The 22,760-nt window shown below is 42.8% G+C and overlaps 1 protein-coding gene across 2 annotated transcripts; it reads left to right on the top strand.

Moving 5' to 3' along the window:
• Positions 1 to 8,936: 8,936 nt before the first annotated feature.
• vwa5b2 (von Willebrand factor A domain containing 5B2) lies at positions 8,937 to 22,648 on the top strand. 2 transcript variants are annotated; one of them, XM_039816114.1, is made up of 22 exons: positions 8,937 to 9,024; positions 10,387 to 10,556; positions 11,355 to 11,570; positions 12,533 to 12,758; positions 12,882 to 13,039; positions 13,576 to 13,707; positions 13,798 to 13,922; positions 14,048 to 14,224; positions 14,344 to 14,454; positions 15,088 to 15,290; positions 16,357 to 16,471; positions 16,897 to 17,082; positions 17,175 to 17,391; positions 17,492 to 17,829; positions 18,273 to 18,510; positions 18,595 to 18,954; positions 19,039 to 19,176; positions 19,687 to 19,815; positions 19,889 to 19,939; positions 20,441 to 20,552; positions 20,746 to 20,869; positions 21,494 to 22,648. In XM_039816114.1, the coding sequence occupies exons 2-22, from the start codon at positions 10,418 to 10,420 to the stop codon at positions 22,247 to 22,249; spliced, it is 4,251 nt and encodes a 1,416-aa protein (XP_039672048.1). In that variant the 5' UTR covers positions 8,937 to 9,024; positions 10,387 to 10,417; the 3' UTR covers positions 22,250 to 22,648. The 2 variants fall into 2 exon arrangements, with proteins under 2 accessions (XP_039672048.1, XP_039672049.1); XM_039816115.1 differs by lacking the exon at positions 19,889 to 19,939.
• Positions 22,649 to 22,760: the final 112 nt, after the last annotated feature.

Raw genomic sequence — 22,760 nt, 5'->3', positions numbered from 1 at the left:
AAAGGCCCTTTGTCTTATAATACAATAATAATACATTTAAAAAAAAAAAAAAAAAAAAAAAAAAAAAAAAAAAAAAAAAAAAAAAAAAAAAAAAAAAAAAAAAAAAAAAAAAAAAAAAAAAAAAAAAAAAAAAAAAAAACAAGAGACAAGAAAAAAAAAAATTTTGGGGTAAAAAAATTAAAAAAAAAAAAAAAACACCCGAAAAAAAAAAAAAAAAGGAAAAAGTAAGAGAATAGAATACCTCATCGGCAAATGACACTATGGTAACAGACCCTACAAGTAGAAAAAGCGCAGATCAGGAGAGCACCACAGGAACTGTCATGGCTACATCTGTAGCAGCACACCACACACTTCAGATATTTGCCTGCGGATGGAGGAAAATTACGTCATACCATGGGTTGAGGATTCATCAGGGGAAGAGAAAGTGTTTGGGAAACCAGAGACAGGGGCCTCGCATTGACTACCTTCTGCCAAAGGAGTCAAGTCAGTCGAATGAAGCACAGTAACCGGACCCAAACCACAGCTTGCAGTGCGTCAGCACCACTGTCATGGAGGAAGTATCCTCAAGCACAGAGATGGCAACATCAGAGAATCCCACCCAACTTTCCAGACCCACGATCGAGAGGAGGCTGGTCGGGCACAGACCACATCTGAAATGGCCAGCTGCTTCCGACAAGAAACAGTGGGAAGCAATCAATAGCGATTTGTCCCTGACCCTAGAGCAACTTAAAGGCACAACGGAAAATAAGTTGGATAGTATGGGGGGACATCATCCACCAGTATGGAGCAGAACACTTTGGTATACAAGAAGGTAAAGGCCAGAAAAAGTCTCCATCTGTGCCAACCTCCAGGAGGCAACAAGAGATCAAGCACCTCATCCAACAGAGGACGCAACTTGGGAAGCAGTGGAAGAAAGCCTTGAAGGGGAAAAAGGAAGGCATTGAGCTGACATCAAAAAACGATTGGCATCCCTCCACAGAGCAGAAAACCCACGGAAACGCAGAAGATAAAAAGAAAGAACACAGTTCTACAAAGACCCCTTCAAGTTTCTAAAAATCCTTTGCATTAGAGAGAAAAGTGGATCTCTGAAGGCAACAAGAGAAGCAGAGAGAAGTGGAAAAGGCAGAACAACAGGCAAGGGCGGCATCATCCCCAGGACCTAATGGAGTCCCATACAAGGTGTACAAGAACGCGCCGGATGTCCTGAGGTTTCTTTGGAAGCTCATGAGAACAGTGTGGCAGAGGAAGATGGTGCCCAAAGTGTGGCGTAGGGCAGAAGGGGTCCTGATCCCAAAGGAGAAGAAGGCAGAGAACATCAGCCAGTGCCAATATCCTTACTAAATGTAGAGGGTAAAATCTTCTTCAGCGTTATAGCTAAAAGGATGTCTGAATACCTTCAAAGAAATAAGTACATAGATACATCGGTACAGAAAGCAAGAATCCCAGGTTTTTCTGGATGCTTGGAACACTCTAGCATGATCTGGCACCAGATCCAGACCGCAAAGGCGAGAAAAAAGGACCTCCATGTTGTCTTTTTTGACCTTGCTAATGCCTTTGGGTCAGTGCCCCATGAACTCCTGTGGGCCTTCTTCACCTTCTTTCACATTCTGGACACCATTACAACCCTGGTTAAATCCTACTTCCAAGACCTGTAGTTCCGTTTTACCACGGCTGATTTTACCACGTCTTGGCAATCCTTGGAAGTTGGCGTCATGGCAGGATGCACCATCTCACCCCTGGCCTTTACAATGGCAATGGAGATCATCATCCGGGCATCAAAATGGGTAGTGGGAGGGCAGCGGTTTAACTCGGGCACACGCCTTCCTCCTCTCAGATCCTTTATGGATGACATCACTACTCTGACCACCACTGCTCCATGTACCAGGAAACTGCTCGGTAAACTGGAGGATAACATCAGCTGGGCTCGCATGAAGATAAAGCCATCAAAGTCACGCAGCTTCTCCATTGTCAAGAGAGTGCTCTCTGACTGCAGATTCTTCATTGGAGAGGAGCCCATCCCAACAGTGTCTGACCAGCCTGTTAAGAGCCTTGGAGCTTGAAGGATAAAGATCAGGTACAGCAGCTGCGGAAGGAAATCAGAAGTGGGCTCCAGGCCATTGACAACACTCAGCTGCCTGGAAGATTGAAGGTCTGGTGTTTACAGTTTGGCCTTCTTCCCCCGAGTGCTGTGGCCCCTTACCATTTTTGAGGTCCCAATCTCAACAGTGGAGAAGTTGGAAAGAGGAATCACAGGCTACATCATGAAATGGCTTGGAGTGCCTTGATGCCTTACCACCATAGGCCTCTACGGCGATTGCGCCCTCAAACTGCCCCTCACCAGTCTCACAGAGGAATTCAAGTGTGCTAAAGTAAGACTCCAGATGACACTGATTGAATCTTGTGATGCAATGGTGAGTAACAACACACCAACCTTGGTGGCAGGCCACAATTGGAGACCAGCCAGTGCAGTGGAAGAGGCAGCAGCCGCTCTCAGACTTGCGGACATAATGGGGCATGTCCAGCAGGGAAGGGTAGGCCGCGGGCTAACAACTAGGCTGCCAGCCTGGAATATAGCCACGGCACTAGAACGGAGGAAATTGGTGGTGGAGGAAATACACTGGCAGGAGGAAGCAGCAAAGTGGGTCAAGGCAGTTTCCCTTGGTAAACAGGGACAGTGGACACATTGGGAGAGTGTGGAGAGAAGGAGGATCAGCTGGAAGGAGTGTGGAGCATGGAAGCAAAGCGAATCAGCTTCATAATCAGGGCTACATACAATGTGCTTCCAATGCCTAGCAATCTCCATCAGTGGTTGGGTGAAGATCCAGGATGTGCCCTCTGCTCCAGGCTAGGTTGTCTCAAGCACATACTGACCAGTTGTAGAGTCAGCCTCACCCGGGGATGTTACACCTGGCGTCATAACCAATTCCTTAAGATCCTCGCAGCCACCCTGGAAAACAAACAGACTGCTTCCAACTCCCTAACACCATCAGCACCCAATCCACTGCAGATCAACTTTGTCCGCATGGGGGCAAAGGTAGCTAGGTGCAGCCCCACTTCTCTGGAGCATGGTCAGCTTCGAGGGGCCTGTGACTGGAAGATGCTAGTGGATGTTGGTCGGCGACTCGTTTTTCCTCCAGAGATTGCAATCACCACACTTAGGCCTGACATAGTTCTCTGCTCCCCCTCTCTCTGAAGAAGGTCTTCATCATCGAACTCACTGTACCCTGGGAGGACTCAGTGGACGAGGCATAAGAGCGAAAACAATTATGCTATACTGAGCTAGCTGCTGAAGCACAATATGGAAGCACAATACTGAAGTCTGTCCAATGGAGGTGGGGTGGAGGGGGTTTGTGGGCCGTGGCAGTGTCTACCACCAGATTGCTTAGAGACCTGGGAATCAGAGGCCAGAGCCTGCACCAAGCCATCAAAGCAATGCCTGAGGCAGCTGAGAGAAGCAGCCAATGGCTGTGGATAAAGAGACAAGACTCCTGCTGGGCTCTGGCTTGATTGGGGGGATACACTGCAGGGACTTGATCACCCCTGTAGGGCCTTCCTCAGCCGAGGATGTCTAGTTATAATGGCCGAAACATCCAATGAAGCCTGAGGTGTACGACTGATGATGTGTCTCTTGGATCACCCATCAAGGGAGGTTGCCCACCTGAAAACTCCACTCTGTCAACTATGCTGCCAAGGTCAAGTACATTATCTTGGTACACACTTAAAGGATGTATTACATCTCGTCCTGTGTTTCCTGAAAACTTGGTAAATTTAAATCAAGAGTAGAATGAATAAATAGAAGTTTGATTTTATATTCAAATTAAGCTAAAATTTGGTTCTGTTTGTGAATGTTAATTTATGAACAAAACAAAGGGTCCTTTGTCTCCTCAACCCAGACATGACATGGAGTGGGCCCCTTTGTGGTCGGTGATACTGGGAGGCTGTATCTTTGATATTTGAGCTCAATTTAATGGGTGAAAACCTGCACTTAATCCCCTGGTTGGCCACATGCCCTTCTTTCCTTTTGCTCTTTCAGGCTTTGGTTGGTAGGCAGGTTGGTATTGGAGATACTTTACATCTGCAGGTGGATGTACCTTACCAGCAGGGAGGGAGGACAGGCTAAGATGTGCCTCCCAATGTGCTGCAGCAGTTTGGAGCTGGCCTCTTGGCACTCATTCACTCTGTCCACCTGCTTTTAGTTAAGATACAGGCTGACACTCTTTGCACCTAATACCACAATGAACCGAAACAGAAAGGATCAAACCATTTATAACCATTTATTAATCACACTTTATATTGCAACAAATTAACTGTGGAACACTGTTGCATTGCCAACTAAAATTGTCTAATACTAAAAACCAGTCAACAAATATGCTACAAGTACAGAAAAAAATAGTGTTACTTAAGTACACTAAGTGCAAACTGCAAATTGAGATTAGGCAAGAAAAGATGCTGCTTACCATTGTGTGATCCTGTGGGTTGCAATGTCTCTGCTATGACAGTATGTCCAGTTGTTGTTTTCCCTTGTCCAGCTTCCATGAGCATACACCAACTCACTCAACAATTCCCTCAGCTTCCAAACACTGACCAGCTCCTTGTCATATGTTAGATGTATTATGGGACAACCTGAGAATGAAGAATGTGTATGTCAGGCAGTATAAAAGCAAAAGTAGAAAGAATTTTAAGCGTGAAAACTCTTACTATAAAATCAATTTATGTACTATAAATGAATAGTATATATGTTAAAAAGAAACTCTCTGCTGAGTTCAATGATACCTCACACAAGACTCTACCTTAAAGGAGTCACCAGTTATGAAAGGGGGCATGGCTTAAGCATAGGGGGCAGGCCAAACCATCACCAATGAAGAAGGAACTCTCTACCTAGTTCAATGACACCTCACACAAGACTCTACCTTAAACGGTTCAAATGTTATGAAAGGGGGCATGGCCTGAATACGTGGGCGTGGTTAAAGTATAGGAGGGGGGGGGGCGTCTCAGTATCACATGTAGACCACACATTATAAGTTTCATGTAAATCGGATGATGTTTGTCATATGAGGCGGATTCGTTGCCGGTACCAGAGGTGGGCTATGACCAAAAGCCAATTCTGTAGATGTCCTCAGGCCTGGACCTTTGTCAATGGTGAGAAATTTCGGGCAGATACGACAACATACAATCAAGTTACAACAACTTTGCTTTTAATAACTTTTCATCGTAGATGACACAGACCGTATTTGAAGTTGATCGGATGAAATCTCTCAGAGTAGATCGTTAAAGTATAGCACGTATAGTTTTGGGCCTATTTCCTGTTGCCACTAGGTGGCGCTATGACTTTGAGTAAATTTTGGCCGGTAAATGTCCTCAGAGTTACACAGTACAGAGCAAATTGGACAATGTACACTTGAGTTACACCCACTTCCTGTTTCGATGGCGAAACGCATAAAATGGCCGCTCCACCACGGCCATGCCCTATGACGAAAAGTTTTTCTTTTAATAACTTTTCATCTTTAACGTGTATAGATGGCACATACCAAATTTGAAGTTGATCGGATGGAATCTCTTCGAACTTTCAATTCAAAATGGTGGACTTCCCGTTGGGTGTAGGGTATGGCTCCAATTACGTTTTTTGTACGTCTCGACATGCTGCATATATGTACCATGTTTCGTGAGTCTACGTTAAACGTACTGCAGGGGCTCAATTTTTTTATTTTGTATGGGGCGCTTATTACCGAAACCCTTAAAATACGTACATTTTCACCAGAATTGATGTGACTGCCAATTTTGGTGAGTTTTTGAATATGTTAAAGGTCCCATGGCATGAAAATTTCACTTTATGAGGTTTTTTAACATGTGCCACCATGGTCCCCCAGTGGCTAGAAATGGCGATAGGTGTAAACCGAGCCCTGGGTATCCTGCTCTGCCTTTGAGAAAATGAAAGCTCAGATGGGCCGATCTGGAATCTGCTCCTTATGAGGTCATAAGGAGCAAGGTTACCTCCCCTTTCTCTGCTTTGCCCGCCCAGAGAATTTGGCACACCCATGAGAAAGAGAGAGACATCATGGCTTTCAAAGAGCAAAGTGCCTCCACCTTGCCCCCCTCCCTCCCCCTCCTCCTCAATAGCTACAGACACAGAAATGGCACATCCTAAGGAAAGCTCATTGTGGGACTGGCTCTAGTGGCTGTAATTCTGCACCAAGGCTGAATTTCGGGAAAGAGACTTCAGATACAGTATTAGGGGACCACTAAGGTCTATATAAAAGCATCCAAAGAGCACCATGTCATGGGACCTTTAAGCCCCTCAAAAAGGTGATTCATTTGCCGGAAGAAGGAATAATAATTCCTTCACTTTCAATAGGGCCTTTGCCGCTTTCGGTGCTCGTGCCCTAACAAATGATTCTAGTCCACTTCTGAAATGCTACAGCTGACTTGAAAAGACTGACATCTAGTGTCACAATATTGAAACTTCTTTTTATAGAGTTGCAGTCCATTCTGGCAGTTATCCTCCTCAGGAACTGCAATGTTCTGCATTATTTGAGTTTAATAGACTCAGACTCTGGAAAAAGAATACATACATTAATAACAAGCAGAGTAGACTACTGCATTGGTCTATTCACCGGCCTCCCAAAATCAGATGTATCTTACTACAGTTAGGTACAGTTTCAAAATGCGGCTGCACATGTTCTTACCGGAACTAAAACGTAGTAGTACATTACACCTGTTCTTAGATCTCTGCATTGGGTCCCCGTCAAAACTAGAATTGATTATAAAACTCTGCTACTTACTGTAGTATACAAAGCTCTAAATGGCCTTTCACCTCAGTATATAAAACATGCCAATTAGATACAAACCAGCAAGAACCTTCAGGTCCACAGGCAGAGGTCTTTTACCATCCCTCGTACTAACTCTAAAGCAGGAGACGCTGCCTTCTGTATTTATGCCCCAAGTAGATGGAACGCCCTGTCTGAGGACCTGAGAGGCCTCCACACTCTAAAACCAGGTTAAAAACATTTCTCTCAAAACAGTCTATGGTTAACTTCTTAGCTCTCTCTGTGTGTGTGTGTGTGTGTGTGTGTGTGTGTGTGTGTGTGTGTGTGTGTGTGTGTGTGTGTGTGTGTGTGCGCGTGTGTTAATGTCATTTTAATGTAAAGCACATTGTGTTGCATTTTATTATGTATTAAATGTGCTATATACAGTAAATAAAGTTGACTTGACATTAGCAAGTGCTTGACAGCATGGATGTTTAAGTAAAAATGGTAACTGGGGTTTTATGGATAACACCTTCGGTTCCTTCGGCAAGCAACATGTGCTCAAGCTCTCTACCTGGCTTTGCTTCTGCTAGATCAGTAAAGCCTTTATTAGACCCTTGCACAGTCAGCTGAATTTAAACTGTGGTAGGCTAACTTTAAACTGTATTTATACTATATGATTTTTTTTTTATGTTAAGTCATGGAAGCCCATTCTCATCAATGTAATGAAAAAGATCCTTTAAGTCATTTTAATGAGAAACCTCAAAAGAATCAGTTAGTATCTCAAAAATAATGAATGAGTTATTGTGAGATACTTAGTCATTAACGTTACCAGGTTATAATCTAAAATATGGTTACGTTAGTTATCTAGTTAAGGTTAGCTAATTTAAAATGGGCTCACCCTAGTCTTCCACACTTGCCTGGCTAGTTAACGTTACTTTATTAGCAGAATGCACATTGTTTAAACTACAATAATAAAAATGATGAGTAATTGTACGTTAACATTACTTTATAATTAACGGTAGGCTATTGGTAATTACTCACCAGTCTTTTTAACACAGGTAACGTTAGTGTAATGGCTTTTCAGCCTGCAGAGCAAGTAAACCACCCCACCCAATTTGAAATAACTTTATGAAATTGCCAAAAAGTGCAACCTGGAGTTTGACCATAGACTTAGCATTTCATCAGAGACATTATTTAAAACGTGGAGACTGTGACTTGAATTTCTTCCTCCAGAATGCAAGACTAGAGATGGAGAAAATGAAAAGGCCACATGGAGGCAGTAGGGGACACAAATTGGAAATAATGTGACTGCTTTTTGCTATTTCTTTAAAAAATAAATAAATAGATCAAATGAACCCAGAAAAATATTTTGTCGTGGTCTTATGTATCTATTACTTGCTTGTCATTCCATATTTCTATCCATATTTCTTTTAAAATGTAGCTTTACTGTTTGTTCTTTTTCCACGTAAGTAGCATTGGACCCAACTGCAGAAAAGAAGACAAAAAGCTGCTGATTATTTGGTCTCACCTAACCATGCCTGCTGCTACTGTCTGACTGACCTGTTGGGAGAGGCAAAACACATCACCCCCCGCCCCCCTCTGGCCAAGCCATTAGCCATGAATAATGGTGCTGCTACCATCACAGCCAATTGTCTGGATGAAAAGCAGGCTCTGCTTCACTTACAGTTGTGTGTTAGCTTGTGACCGAACAGCAGGTTCAGGATCATAGTTTCTGATCAGCTCTGTGGTTCAGGTCAGAGCAGGTAAGCAGATGACATTTCCCTTAACAGGAAATGTAGGTTAGAGCAGAGCTGCGTGTTGGTGATTGATCACAGCAGTGAGAATTCCAGGTCTTCTGAAAGGGACATTTATATTCATATATAAACTGATTGCCCGGTACTGAAAGTACATTTTGTATACTGTAGTTACTCCAGATTTTGCTTGAATGTCTCATAGTAGGTTATACAAGCGATAACCTTTTAGTGCATACAAATGATATTCATATTCATATCATACTGTTTTGTACTATATTTGACTTTACTCTGTGAAATGATTGGTTTCCTTATAGGGCAACTGGTGGATTTGTGGAGCGAGAGAAAGAAAGAGAGAGAGAGAGAGAAAGAGAGAGAGAGAGAGAGAGAGAGGAAGAGAAGAGAGCAGTATCTGCTACCAGGAAAACTCCTACCGTTGAATCACTGGGAAACCTGCAAGCAGATGGTGGAGTGATGCAGACACTGGACACAGAGACCGATTATCAGACACTGCACTAAACAGTACAGTAAGTGTTCCTTGATGATTAATTTGCTTGTTATCTGGAGCTTGTAACTGCCATAAGGGGACTGCAGTATTGCTGAGAGCCAACTCTTGGTCAGCTACAGTATGCTACTACAAACACCCAGACAGAATAATTAAACCTCACATAATGCAGAATTTTTACATGGTAAGATTTGGATTTACTTTGAACGCTTTATTTTACAAGATATCAGCTGATAGTTATTTGCCAAATGTGTTACTGGATGTAATATTTGCATTTGAGTTTCAGACTTTACAGGGTTAGTATGTGCTGCATGTATGTACTGTTTACATAATTCATTCGGTACCATGTGTTGATATACCCTGTAATTAAAACCACACACCAACTCATAATATGTATATAAGTCATTATCTGGTTTTTCCTCACTGATAAAGCTGACCGGACTGTCCGGCTTATTTATCAGCTTTTCCACAGCTCTGAGTCTCTGAGACTTACTTTTGTGTGTATTGTGACAGCATCAGTTTGTCCTACTTTAACAAACCAGGCATTTATTATTTGCCTGTTATGAGCTGAGAGCACGGTAGCCAGATGGAGGCTGTTGATCTTGTTAGAAAGGTAGATGTGAAAAAACCATTACCTGGACCACAGCAAACACACACGCGCACAACTGCACACACACACACACACACACACACACACACACAGAGTTTTGTGCAGTCTACCAATTCGCTAAGCTGTAATCTGCACACTGGTCTCTGCACCTGCTGCACTGCTGCACTTAAAGTTATTAAGTGGTCAGTCATGAAGAATTGCTTACACCTCATAGTAGAGTCATATAAATGGAAACTCCAAGGAATTGGGATTAGTAAGTGGTGTGTTACCAAGTTACTGTTAAAAAGCAGAAGAGTATGGACTACCATCTCTTACTATCCAAGTCCTTGCACTTAGCTAAGAGTGCCGTTAAGTAAGAGTGAAACAGTAGTCATAAGTTTACATGGATTTGCATACAGGTTGGCCACTTATTACATATGATAGGCATGATGCATAGTGTAGTGTACTGACCTGCAAAGTTAATGATTGATCAAGCCTCTTACACTTAAACCATCACAGTTGGTTGCTAGGATCCTGAGGAGAGGAGATAGCTTGGTTACATGTCTAAGAGCTGATATGTTGTACATATAGATATCTGGCAGTCATATAGAATATACATAGAAACATTTGAAACCAGTGGACAGTTTATATGTTTTTAATTAATGCAGCAGAAATCAGATCTGATCACTGTGACTGCTATGTAAATGGAAATGAGAGAATTTAAATGCACACTCACATATTCCCTCTTCCTGACTGCCCACACCATTTCACTTACATGCGTTTTCATGCATCCAGCAAAATAGAGGCGTGTTGCTGCCCGGAAAAGATGGTGGGACTGAGGAACCGCTCTACATGGGAACCATTGCTACTCAAGGCCTCCTGCATCAAGTCCTGTGCCAACGGCTGCTCCCTGGGAATCACTGCACACCTTACCTACGCTAATGCTGACATAGAGTCTGTAGAAGGTGAGTACACTCTTAGCACCAGTAATAATCAGCAACTGTATTTTGACTCCAGAAGAAGTACACAAGATTGTTCCGAGTTGGAAGAAAAATAAGTAGACAGCCTACTTTACTCAAGCCTCAAAACAGCAAATAACAGCCCAATATTTCTAGCAGCCAGCTACATTTTTTCTAATATACTGCAATGTTTCTCACTTAAAGGACAAGATAAATATTGGTTGAAATGGACTGAACTTAGATTTATCATCATACATGTTGTGATCTGTCTGGTTTGAGTATAAGACATCATGAGGCATGGATTTAATGTGGGCTTAGCATTAGTGGCTTTATTGAGAAGTACACCTGGGTGATTAAGCAAAAACAACTGTTGTGACTCAGAGACAAAATATGCTGTAAACGGAAAACAGTTGAGGGATAAGGATTGATCCTTGAGAAACGCCACAGATAATTTGAACTGTAGATGAAGATCTGTCTCCTTCAACAACAAAGGTTGCGTTGGAGAAGTAATAACACTTTTTAAATTAAGAGCAAAGCACCTTAAGTCAATTTATGCTTCAAAGTTACCAAATTTGCATTTAAGTCCAACAGTACCAAAATCGGTCAGTCTGTTAGCAGTAAGCAAAAAGAGCTTTCTGGGGAGGACAGTCTGATATCGGACAAAAAGCAAGGAAAACTCATCAGTGATTTGAAAACAAAATTTAACCTTTAAAGTATGTAAACTTTGTAGTGTGACTGCTTTCTAAATTGATGCAAAAGTCTGAAATCATTTTTTTGTTTGTCAAACATTTTTCGGTCATCTAGGTGTGTTTGTGTACCCTCTCGGGGAAAAGGAGGTTGTAGTGGGCTTTGAGGCGGTGATTGCAGGCCGGTTGATGGGGGTCCAGATCCAGAGTAGGGGGAAGCTGAAGGACTGCTGTTTGGATTGCTGCCCTGGATCTTGTCTTCAAGGACACTGTGGGAATGGCCGGGAGTGGGGCTGCTGTGGGAGCTCCAGCCTCGACATGCAATGCACCAACGGTGAGGAGGGGAGGAGACTTCCTGTATTTCACTTAAAGATAAAAATGGTCATTTGTACTATAATGTAGTGTGTCCCGTTGTCCACTGCTGTAATGATCTGGTCTCTGAATGAATACAAATATGGCCACAGTAAGTCCCTTCTTCTGTCTTGTTTTAGCCTCTGTGAGGATAGACCAAGGACAGACAAGGAGGGAGTCAAATAGGTTTGGCTGCCTGCCTAATGGTGAAATGGCGTTCACTTAGTACAAACATAAATCAACTTGAAGTGTGTAGTATTTTATTGGAAATGGTGATATCATGTGCATGTGCACATAATAATTTCTCTTAATACAGCCAACACCACACAGATTCAACCCTTTTGCAGACTTTAGATTATTTGGATTTCAGTGATGAATGATTTTATATTTGGGACTGTACAAAAATTGTTAGGGGTTTAGAAGAGCAGGTTAGGTTTTTTATTTTTTAGTTTTTTTTATTGAAGGGAGGGTAGTCAAAAAACATTTGGAGAGCAGCGTATGGTCCTTTTAACTTTTCTTATCCCAGATTTACATTTTATTTCATTTATCTCTGGTGGGATTCATTTAATAAAATATATTAAGATCCATGTCAGTGAGTACTGGACTTTAATTTACATAGTAAAGTAATTAACAAGATAATTAATGTGTTTTTGGGGTATTTGACAGTGTGCTTTTTGGAAGAGCCGCCTGTAGCAAATGCCTTTTGATATTTTGATTATGATATGTTTTGTTGATGTGTTTGCCATAAATTTATTATTTTTGAGATATTGGGAGAGAGCATTGCAGTGTCAAGAAGAGGATCCAAAAAATATTGATAACGGGAGGCCCTTGTTATTCTTTTTTATAAAAATCAAAGATGAGATCCAGCCGTCCCTCCCCATCCCAGTCCACTATGTCTGTTTGAATTGTTGTATGATGTGAGTAACTGCTGTATTTCTGCTTCAGGACATCTCATCCTGGATGAAGACCTTGAAAGATCCACCTTCATCGTGGGCACAGGCGTCATTGGCCCAATGGACATAGTGTCCATTATCATAAGCACCACATTAGAACTCCCCACATTAGAAAATGGAGCAATCCGCATCGTCTACCCCACATTGCTTACTCCGATCGTCACTGGCCAGATGACTCCAAGCAAGAGTGAAAATGGGGGGAAATCTGAAGAAACAGGGTATTCATGTCGAAAACAACTGTGGCAACACTAGTTTACCAAGCATTGTACAGTACATCTCAATGAATTACATGTACTGACTGCTGTATTTTGTTTTCCTAAATACATTTCTCTCCTTCTCAGACCAACCAGCTGTTTCGGTGCCACCTCAGGAAAACAAGACCGGGCCCTAGACTCGGAGCAGCAGTGTGCCCATGCCATCTTCACCAATCCAGCTGCCAACCTGGCACCTTATGAACTCAACTTCCAGCTTTTGGTCAGAGGGGCCTGCCTATTGGCCGGTACTGCCTTTCTTCACAAATATTTTGGTTTCAGTGGTTCTTCACTCAGTCAGTGTGAAATATTGGAATAGTGGGCAATCTTATTAGACAATAATATGAATGGGTTTACAGAGAGGGCCTGAATCCAAACCAATCCAGAACATAAAATCCAAAGGAGATAGACAGAGGACTTAATCTCCCCTACTGGTGTGTACTGCAGAAATAAAAAAGCACACTTAAATGAATATGTAATATGCATGACTGGTGTTTATATATCTTACATTTAAAAAAGGAATCATTACTTATCAATAACACATTAAAGCCATAGTGTGCAACTATTTTATATTAATGAACGTCCATTACATTCAACCCATTGCCAACTAGCAACTGCATAGAGGAGGGGTGGTGCGCGATCACTGAAGTCATGTGGATGCGCCGACAGTGTTGTTGTCATTACTTAGAATTCCTCATGGGTGCGTCAGAAACCACGCACTATAGCTTTAAAACCTATGATTTGCCTGTCTTTATTTCTTCCTAAAAAAAAAATTGATTTGTAGGACTGGAGAGCCCCACTCATGCTCTGAGGGCAGATGCAGACCCCAGTGCCCAAAGTGCCTCTGCAACCTATATCACCCTGGCACAGGAGCATCCATATGACAGACACATAGAGATCATTCTGCACCTCAGTGGTGAGCAGTTGAAAACGGTCCCTATTTTTTTCTTTCTTTCTTTGTTGTGTCAGTTTTTCCAACTGATATTTACTATTACCTCTTTCACAGAACCTCACAGCCCATTGGTGATATTAGAGAGAGGCAGGCTGTCATTTAGCCAGTATGAACAGCAGATCTGTTCCCGTCGTGATTTCATTCGCTGCACTCGAAAAGATTCAGAACCTGAGAGGAAGGTTGGTAGTTACTCACTCTGCTTTGCTCTCTTTTTTTGCCTTTTTAAATCTTACATGTGTCCCAATTCATGTACCCGGACTGTGTTACTGCATAAAAACATGCTAATGTTCCACTTGGCCTGCAGCTGGAGTTTGTGAGGAAGCGATACCACAAGGACATTCTGAGCAGCCCCGTCTTGATGCTCAATTTCTGTCCCAACTTGCTGCGAGAACCTCTGGAGCTGCACAAAGCCACCAGAGAACTGTTGTTCCTTGTCGATCGCAGTGGCAGCATGAGTGGTGCAAACATCCATCGAGTGAAGGTGAGCTGCAGGCAGGATGAAAACATACGAATGCATTAAAGTAACTAAAGTTTAGTTATTAGATTTAGGCACATACATTGATCTGGCCCATGCCTGTCTGCTCCTTCTGGTTTCCACAGGATGCCATGGTGGTCGCATTGAAGAGTCTCCCTTCTGGCACAATGCTCAACATTTTGGGCTTCGGCACCACCATCAAGCCTCTTTTCACCTCCAGCAAGCTCTGCACTGATGTTAGTTTTACTCAATAACCTTGCTTTAATTATATATTCATCTGAATCTGTCTTGTTAATTACATTTTTAAGTAAAACAAAGCATATATTATTCTTAATTACATATGCATTATTTTCAGTGAAATACAATACATGGAGCATTTGGATCATGTTTCCTGAAAGCAGATGTTTTTCGACCACATAGGACTATCTGTTCCATTTTCTCTACTCTCTAATCAGGCAATAGGTCAGTTCCTTGGGTTGCCTTAGTAGCAGAGTATCAGGTTTTATCCAGACCAGGGGCTGCAAGGACAAACAGTCTTCGCACATACTGTACTACCGACCATATGGTGACCTTTCATGCATTTTTCTCCTGTCAGGCTTGTTTATCCACAGTGTGAGTTGAAGTGGTTTTAAGGCAGGTGCTAATGTGTGTATGTTTGCTCTCTCTTTATTAGAGATGTGCCGATTCAATTCTTTGCCACCCTCACAGGGTAATTGGGGAATCTGATATCAGACTGTGAATTTATCTCGACAACATAGGTGATGTTTGCACAGGCAACTTCATGCAGTTCGACAGGTTGATGCTCACTTCTCCCACCTTTACTCTCTGATAACATCTTTCCGTTTATTTTTCCCTGCGTATGCATACAGGGCACTCTAATGCAGGCATACGAGTATGTCCAGAGGATGAGAGCCGACATGCGAGGCACCAACCTTCTGGGTGCGCTGTCCTGGGTGTACCAGCAGCCCATGCAACGTTCATATCCTCGCCAGGTCTTCATCATCACAGATGGATCCATCAGCAATGTGGCTAAAGTGCTGGAGCTGGTCCGCAGAAACACATGCGCTGGCAGGTACTGAGCTAAAACGTAACTGCCAATCAGATGTTTAACCTATGGGAATCATGTGTGAAGAATTGTACATAGAGGTATCAGGTGGACATCCAATATTAGGCAAAAACCCTAACAAAGATTTATTCTATGGCTAGTGTGTGATAGGACATTAACTCACTGTGGGTGACAAGGAAGCCGAGAGGAATGGAGTGCAGTGAGTGCAGGCAGAATGAGGTGATAAAAATGACAGAGACACTATGTGGGGGAGGAAAGAGAGGAAGAGACACATGCAAACAGCAATCTTGAAGAACTGAGACCAAAGCACTGCGAAAGAAAGAAAAGAAAGGGCTGAGGTATTTTTCTGTCCCGCCCAGTAATCCCGTTAAGTGCTCTTCTCTGCAGTAAGAGTCACGCCCCTCTGGTTTTCCTCGGGCCCTTCAGCAATGCACAAAACAAATTTATCTTTCATTAGTATTCTCCTGCGGGACTGACTTTCTACACTGTATTTTAGATGTCCCTTTGTACACTATGTGAATATTTCTTTGTTCCCAATACATCTCTTTTCAGTGAATGCTAATTACATTTCAGTCTAAATAATATCTGTATCCGTAGTCCTAAAAAATAGGTCTTGTATTTATATAATTTTGGTAGTGCTAACAGTATCTAACCAAGCAGACAGACTTGCTGTTTTAAAAGACAGCACACAAGCAAGATTTCAGTCTTTTCAATTATTCTGTCCCCTGCTCTTTTCAAACTCTCAATTAGCCAAATGGCTTGTGATCCCTCTGTGCCCAAATAACAGCTCTGTCTGTTTGATGACTCCAGCTTTTCTCTTTCCTTAGACAAATGGAAGCTTCTGTATGCCATTAGGGTTTCAAAAATATATACTTACGTAAGTCTGATTTGTTGCAAGAGGTTGGAGTTAATTTGTTCAGATGGAAAAACCAGGTGACAGAACATATTGCATGTATATGTACCACTCTGTAATAGTAGAATGTGAAGACAATTCTCACATAATAATTGTGGTGTGATAATTTAATTTTCTCAAGGAGTGTGGTAAAAATGTAATACTGTATCTCTTCTGCAGATGCTTTGGTCTGGGCCTTGGTCCCCGAGCCTGCAGGAGACTCCTGCAGGGCGTTGCCAAACTGACAGGAGGGACTACAGAGTTCTTGGATGACGAAGAGAGACTCCAGCCCAAGGTCAGCAGCACTGCAACACTGCCATCTATTGGAGAACATATCAATTGCAGAACAATTATAAGCATGATCTCACTTTCTTACAAGATAAATACATATAGCTTTAGTTCTTCACATTTGCATATCACAAGCCATTAGCAGTGGTGACGTAGAAGTACCCTGACTCAAGTACAATTTTCTACTTGAGCATTTACTTTTTATGTCAGATTTATCTTGTGATCGACGGGACTAACTAACTGTATACAAAGTAGTCAAAACCAGCTCCACCTCGACCAGCTACAGCATTAAAATACTACTATTTTTATATGAATGTATCGGTACTTTTACTTAAGGAAAGAATCTGACAAATTCTTCCACCGCTATTCACTTGTAAAAATGAATTGTAAAGCCTTGAATTTAGAAATATTGTGATCAATCTATCTCCTCAGTTAATAAAGTCTCTGAAAAAGGCCTTTGAACCTGTGCTGACTGACGTACGGATTGACTGGTATCTGCCAGAAAACATGGAGGCTTTTCTATCACCCAATGAAATCCCTCCGCTCTACCCTGGGAATCGTCTAATTGGATATTGCACTCTATACGATATGACGAATCTCAAAGCAAAAAAGACAGAGGTATACATCACTACATTCTTTAAAAGTACATCTGTCTGTGTGTGTTTGTCTGTGTGCATAGAAAACAGATCTCTAATCTAACTACTTTATAGTCTCAAGGACGGGGCTGTAAAGGTGTACATCGTGGCTCCACAGGTTCAGTTTTTGGACAATCGAATGATGAGCTTTCACCTCCCCCTGCGTCCGAGTTAATGCCTGTGGTGACGTGTGCAGATGGCACCGACTTGGAGAAGGCACTGATGGAGATTTCCAGAGAAATCTCCTCTGAGTTCTCCTGTGCCAGAAACACAGATCTCGGAACCAGCCCAGGTCAGTCACTCATCAGTGTGTCTTGTAGTGAATAGATATAGAAATCAAGACCGGACACCTCATACTGTAGTGGTTAATGTTGGGATTTTATCCACTTTAGATGTGGAGCTAGACTGGTCCAGTGACGTGAGGAGGCGGATCCAGGAGAGCTCTTATATCCAGGAACAGTATGTCCTTACTCGCTGCTCCCTCAGCAGTGAGCGGAGTCTACAAACACAGTCCCACTCACACGTACATGCCTCATCCAACTCTGACTCTGCAGGCGGGGTCTTTCTGCCCGACCCTCACTCCACTGGTTTAGTGCTGGATACAGGGTCTCTTCCCCAAGGTCTTGAAAAGATGGCCACTCCAGAACAGAGATCATCACTGTCTCGCTGGGCAGACTCTGCATGGCAGCAAAACCTCTCAGTGGAAACCCCTGATAATCGGGCAGAAAAGGTACGATTGATTGTAAGCGATTCACCTAAAAGCGGGTTTCTGTAGTGCTGTAAGTTCCTGGCAAAACGTGACATGAAAACATACTTTTACCATAGCTTCAAAATAGTTTGACAAGAGAAAATGTTTTCATCTATCAGTCCTGTGAAAAGAATTCTTTTCTCTCTCTACCCACTACTTTGTGACAAATCTTAATCAAATCTTGATTAATTGAATCAATTTATCCACCGGCAGAGTAAACCAGAATACAATAAAGCCAGAATATGTTGTGTTCTTACTTGAGGGTTATTGAAAGGTATTCTGAAAAATATTGTACATAAGAAGTACTGCAATGTACAACATGCCTACAAACAGATAACCCTCACATCATTTCATTGTAGAGAAAAATAAAGTAGCAGTCTGTCCAACTTTTTGAACCTGTTTGATTTTCCCTCTTACACAACTAGAGTGGGCGTCTGGATGGAGGTGAGGAGTCTCATAGGAGGCACAAATCACTGGCCCACTCAACCATGGCAGCAAGGAGTTTCTCGTCACCCCAGGGCGAGCTGGAGATGCATCGCCTTAGGAGAGCTCTGGAGAGGGTCTCCTTCGACCAAACACTGGGAGGGAGGCTGGATGAAAGCGATGGGGAGACGAAGCCCCCATCAGGAAGCACACTGTCCCGCAGAAGCCTCACTGACTCCAGTAAGCCATAGTACTTAGAACAGCAGCCTTCCTATTTCTCCTCCAACGCATTTCTATCTCTCTCTTTCTCACTCTGACCCTCAGATGGACTCCTGTTCCCCGCCTCCCCTCTGGACTGGGACAGCTTCACAGACCCAGAGTACCTCTTTACTGCTGTTGCACCAGAGGACCCTCCACCAGGTCAGTGCCGTTCACTCATTCACGGCCTGCTGAGCGGCAGACCTGTGTCCTGGGAGGTCACTGTGGACCTGGGGCACCTCTGGACCCCTGACGGCCAAGAGACACCAGGAGTTGAGGGATGTGGAGGAGGAGGATGCGGTAAAGGAGGAGGGGAGGAAGGAAAAGGAAAGGGAACATGGGAGGAGATCATTCACCAACTGACTGCTCGCTCAGTTATCAGGGACTTTGAGAAAATGGCAGAGAAGGAGAGCGACATTGGACATGGTGAGGCTTAACCACTTCAAACGTTTATCTCACGTTATCTTAAGTGATACGGTATATGTACTGTCTACCCTTACTTTTTCTCAGGTTCAGCTAAGCGATACCGCATGAAGGCTATCCAGACCAGTAAGCATTGTAACATCATCTGCATGTACACAGCCTTCACTACCACTGATAGCAACCCCAACAAAGGCTTGCCAGACAGCATGGACATCCAAAACACAGGTGTGGCTTACTACCAACTCACACACACTCACACAATATTTCATATATTTTAGAAAGGCACATGAATTTTACACGAGTACTATCCAGCCTGTGAAAATAATTGTATAATGTCAGACAAAATAAGTTGAGAATAAGAAAGATGTTGGCATTCATTCTACAACTAGTTTTTGACCATTCTTTTTTAATCTGTTTCTTGCGATTCCCCTATCTTAATGATATAATAATAATAATGCTAAATCACTGGAGTGCATCTTTAATATTTATTTTCATGGGCACAAGTACATACTGTAGTTTAACAAACACCACATAAACCATATCATTTATAGTTAGTTAGTTTGCTATGCCTGTTCTTATAATGTGTTATGAGGAACATATGGATTTTAATTTCATTTACTAAGATTTCGGTACAGGGATGTGGACAAGGTCTTTATTTATGGTGTGTGTGTGTGTGTGTGTGTGTGTGTGTGTGTGTGTGTGTGTGTGTGTGTGTGTGTGTGTGTACACACGTAGGGTTCCATTTGGGGAACAGGCGGAGTTCCCAGTCAGGTAGTCGCAGGCAGAGGGCGTATTCTGTTGGTTTGGGCAGACGGCGCACCAGCAGAGACAGTGAAGACATTGAGGACACCTGGAACTCTACAGGTAGACAGAATGATACCACCACCCATTTCTGTTTTCAAGACTTTAGGTCATCAACAATCTTTGTATCTCTCAGACAGAGATGACACCCCTGCCTCACCCTGTAGCCTTACATCCTGGGACTCTTGTAAGTATTGTCGACTCGATCAGTGAAAACCGTCTAGAGTCAGTGTAGTCTCGAGGTTAGAGGTGTCTGACCAGAAAGCCAGTTCAAAACTTAAGGTGAGTCTGTATTGAAGGAGAAAAATCTGAACTGCTCTCCCCTGACTTCATTTTGCACATAAGCAACCCCTGAGGTTCAATTCACCAAAATTACCTGCCTCCACTCCAACACAAAGGACGTGTATGGATTGTTTAGGACCTCACGGCATTGACAAAACTTCAATAGTTAAATTTCCTTCCAAAAACATCTTCCCCATTTGCTTTGGATAATTAACAAAATACACTGTTAAACATGTTTCCCTTTAAAAAAGGGACTATTTTTTTGGGCAGAAAATTTGTTTACAGCAAGAAACAATTGGTCTATGTCATGTAAAGGGTGAACTGAGCCTTTGAACATAGTCAGGAAACATCACTTTATTCCTGTGCTGATAACATAATACTGTTTTATTCCCCACTGCTGTCTCAGGTGTAGGGGCCAGTGCATGCTCTGCTACAGCCCCAGCAATAACAGGCGCCTCATGCACTCGTTCACAGCGATCTATCGAGAGCAAGTCAATGGAGAGCTTCTTTGGCGCCAGGTAAGACTTTTACATTAAATTATATTTCTTGTGAAGGTGGCATTACACTGTAAAGGGGACCATTGTAGCAGCGTTTGTGCTCAGGTTACTTCGGAGAGTACACCTCTTTTCTGTGAGGGGTGTGTATTATGTCTGCATCCAAATGTATAGATTATTCAAAGGCCCAAAAACCAAAATTTTTTGTAAATTCCAGATTTCCACTGGGCAGACTCAGGTCCTCTATTTCATCAGGAAAACAGGTTCCTCTCAAGTCCCACTGTCTGTCTGCAGAAAATGAGAAACAACCTGAAACGGAAGCTCCAGACTACCTGCCCCTGGTGAGCTGTGCAGGCACTTACAACATACTGTATATACTTAACTACACACAAGCATTATTATTTGTAGGGGTGAAGAAAAACAAATAAAAATTCGAAAATCGTATGTATCGTGATTTTCTTCGCGACGATTTTTTAAATCGATTCTTTTCCCTAGAATCAATATTTTTCATTTATTTAACTTTACCAATGATTCACCTAAATATTTTCTGTTTATACGGTACCGCTGATGGCGACTACATCATATGCATTTCCAGCAAAACAGAGCGAAAGCAGAAAATGCAGAAAATGCATGTCATCTACTTCTTTACAAATGAAATAAATCACAGACTGACTGACTGACTGACATGTGATATGTATTCTTCTTAGAAAACAGTTCGTTTTTAGAAATGTGTCATGATATATTGTCTCTAGAAGTGTATTATTCAAGTGTACTTTTTGTTAAAGAAGGAATAGAAAATGGCATAACTCCATGCTATTGAATCGCAATACTTCTAGACTTGCAATAAATGAAAATGGCAATACAAATCGAATCTGCACCCATGTATTGTGAAAGAATCAAATCAGGACAGAAACGTATATCGTCCCAGCCCTATTAATTTGTGTCTATATTTGGTGTCTAATCAGGTGCGTCTGCAGCTGGCATCAGGAGCTTTTCTTCTGACAGAGATCTACTCTGACTGTGTCCAGATCCCCCTGGACCGCCTGAAGAGGGCTTCCCCCTACAGCCTCCACCGCCGCAGCCTCAGCCCGCCTTTCCGCTGCACATATCCCAGTGCTCCATCTTTATCCACCTCTACCAAGCCTCCCGGTGCTACCAGTAGCCACCATGTTACCTTTTCTCCTTCTTCCTGCTCCCTCGCCAAACCAACCGCTCCACCCTTCCACCACACTCCAGACGACACTCCCCTGATGCTGGAACCACGTCGAAGACACCTGTCTGACCGAGACCCTGCCACCTCGCCCCCTGACCTCCCCAGCTCTGAGGAGGGCTCCCTGGAGTTATCTGTTGGCCCCTCTCAGAGCCAGATCCCCGGCCAGGCAGACAGTGGTCGTGGATCTGAGACAGATATATGTGAAGGCTCTTCAATAGAGCCAGCTGACCTCCCAGGAAGCAACCAGTTGGCTGAAGAGGACCTGGAGGGCTCTAGCTGGGCCACAGCGGTGGCTCTAGCCTGGCTCGAGCACCGCTGTGCCGGCTACTTCATGGAGTGGGAGCTGATGGCAGCAAAAGCAGACTTCTGGCTGCGCTGTCAGGAGCTGCCCGAGGGAGTGGACCTGGCAGGGCTGAAGGGAGCGGCCAGACAGCTGTTCCTGCTGCTGCGCCACTGGGACGAGAACATCAAGCTCAACATGCTGTGTTATAACCCCAATAATATGTGAGACAATGATCTCGAAGGTAACTGAGCCACATCTACGGATTAGCATAATCACTTGTTACCAATGTTAGTGACTCCTACTGTAAGTAGCATCGCCTTTACATGGTAGACTAAATCCTGTATTTTATCTGCAGGATCAACTAATACCATAACCTAGTGCCAAGTTCATTTTAATAAGTTACACATGCAAATTTCTACTGATGTAAGACTTTATATGTATGTGACAAAAATACCAAGTGGCCTTTTATCATAAAGCTATATATTGCTTTATGCAATCACAAGAATGTCTTGACCACCTGAATGGGCTCTTTGTAGTCTATACTGTATGTAGTCAATTACTTTGCCAAGGGTATAATCACATTCAGTCTGTATTGAATGGGAATAATTTTGATTATCAAATCAATAAACCTTATTTTAAATAATGAAATTATTGTTGGGAAAAATAAAAACAGTGGAACTTAGACATTTGTTGTAACGTGTAACAAAACCATACATGCAAAAAGAAGAAGAAAACA

This window comes from Perca fluviatilis, chromosome 11 (assembly GCF_010015445.1).
Source record: "Perca fluviatilis chromosome 11, GENO_Pfluv_1.0, whole genome shotgun sequence".
NCBI classification, from domain to species: domain Eukaryota; kingdom Metazoa; phylum Chordata; class Actinopteri; order Perciformes; family Percidae; genus Perca; species Perca fluviatilis.
This window is presented reverse-complemented; position numbering and strand designations above follow the sequence as displayed.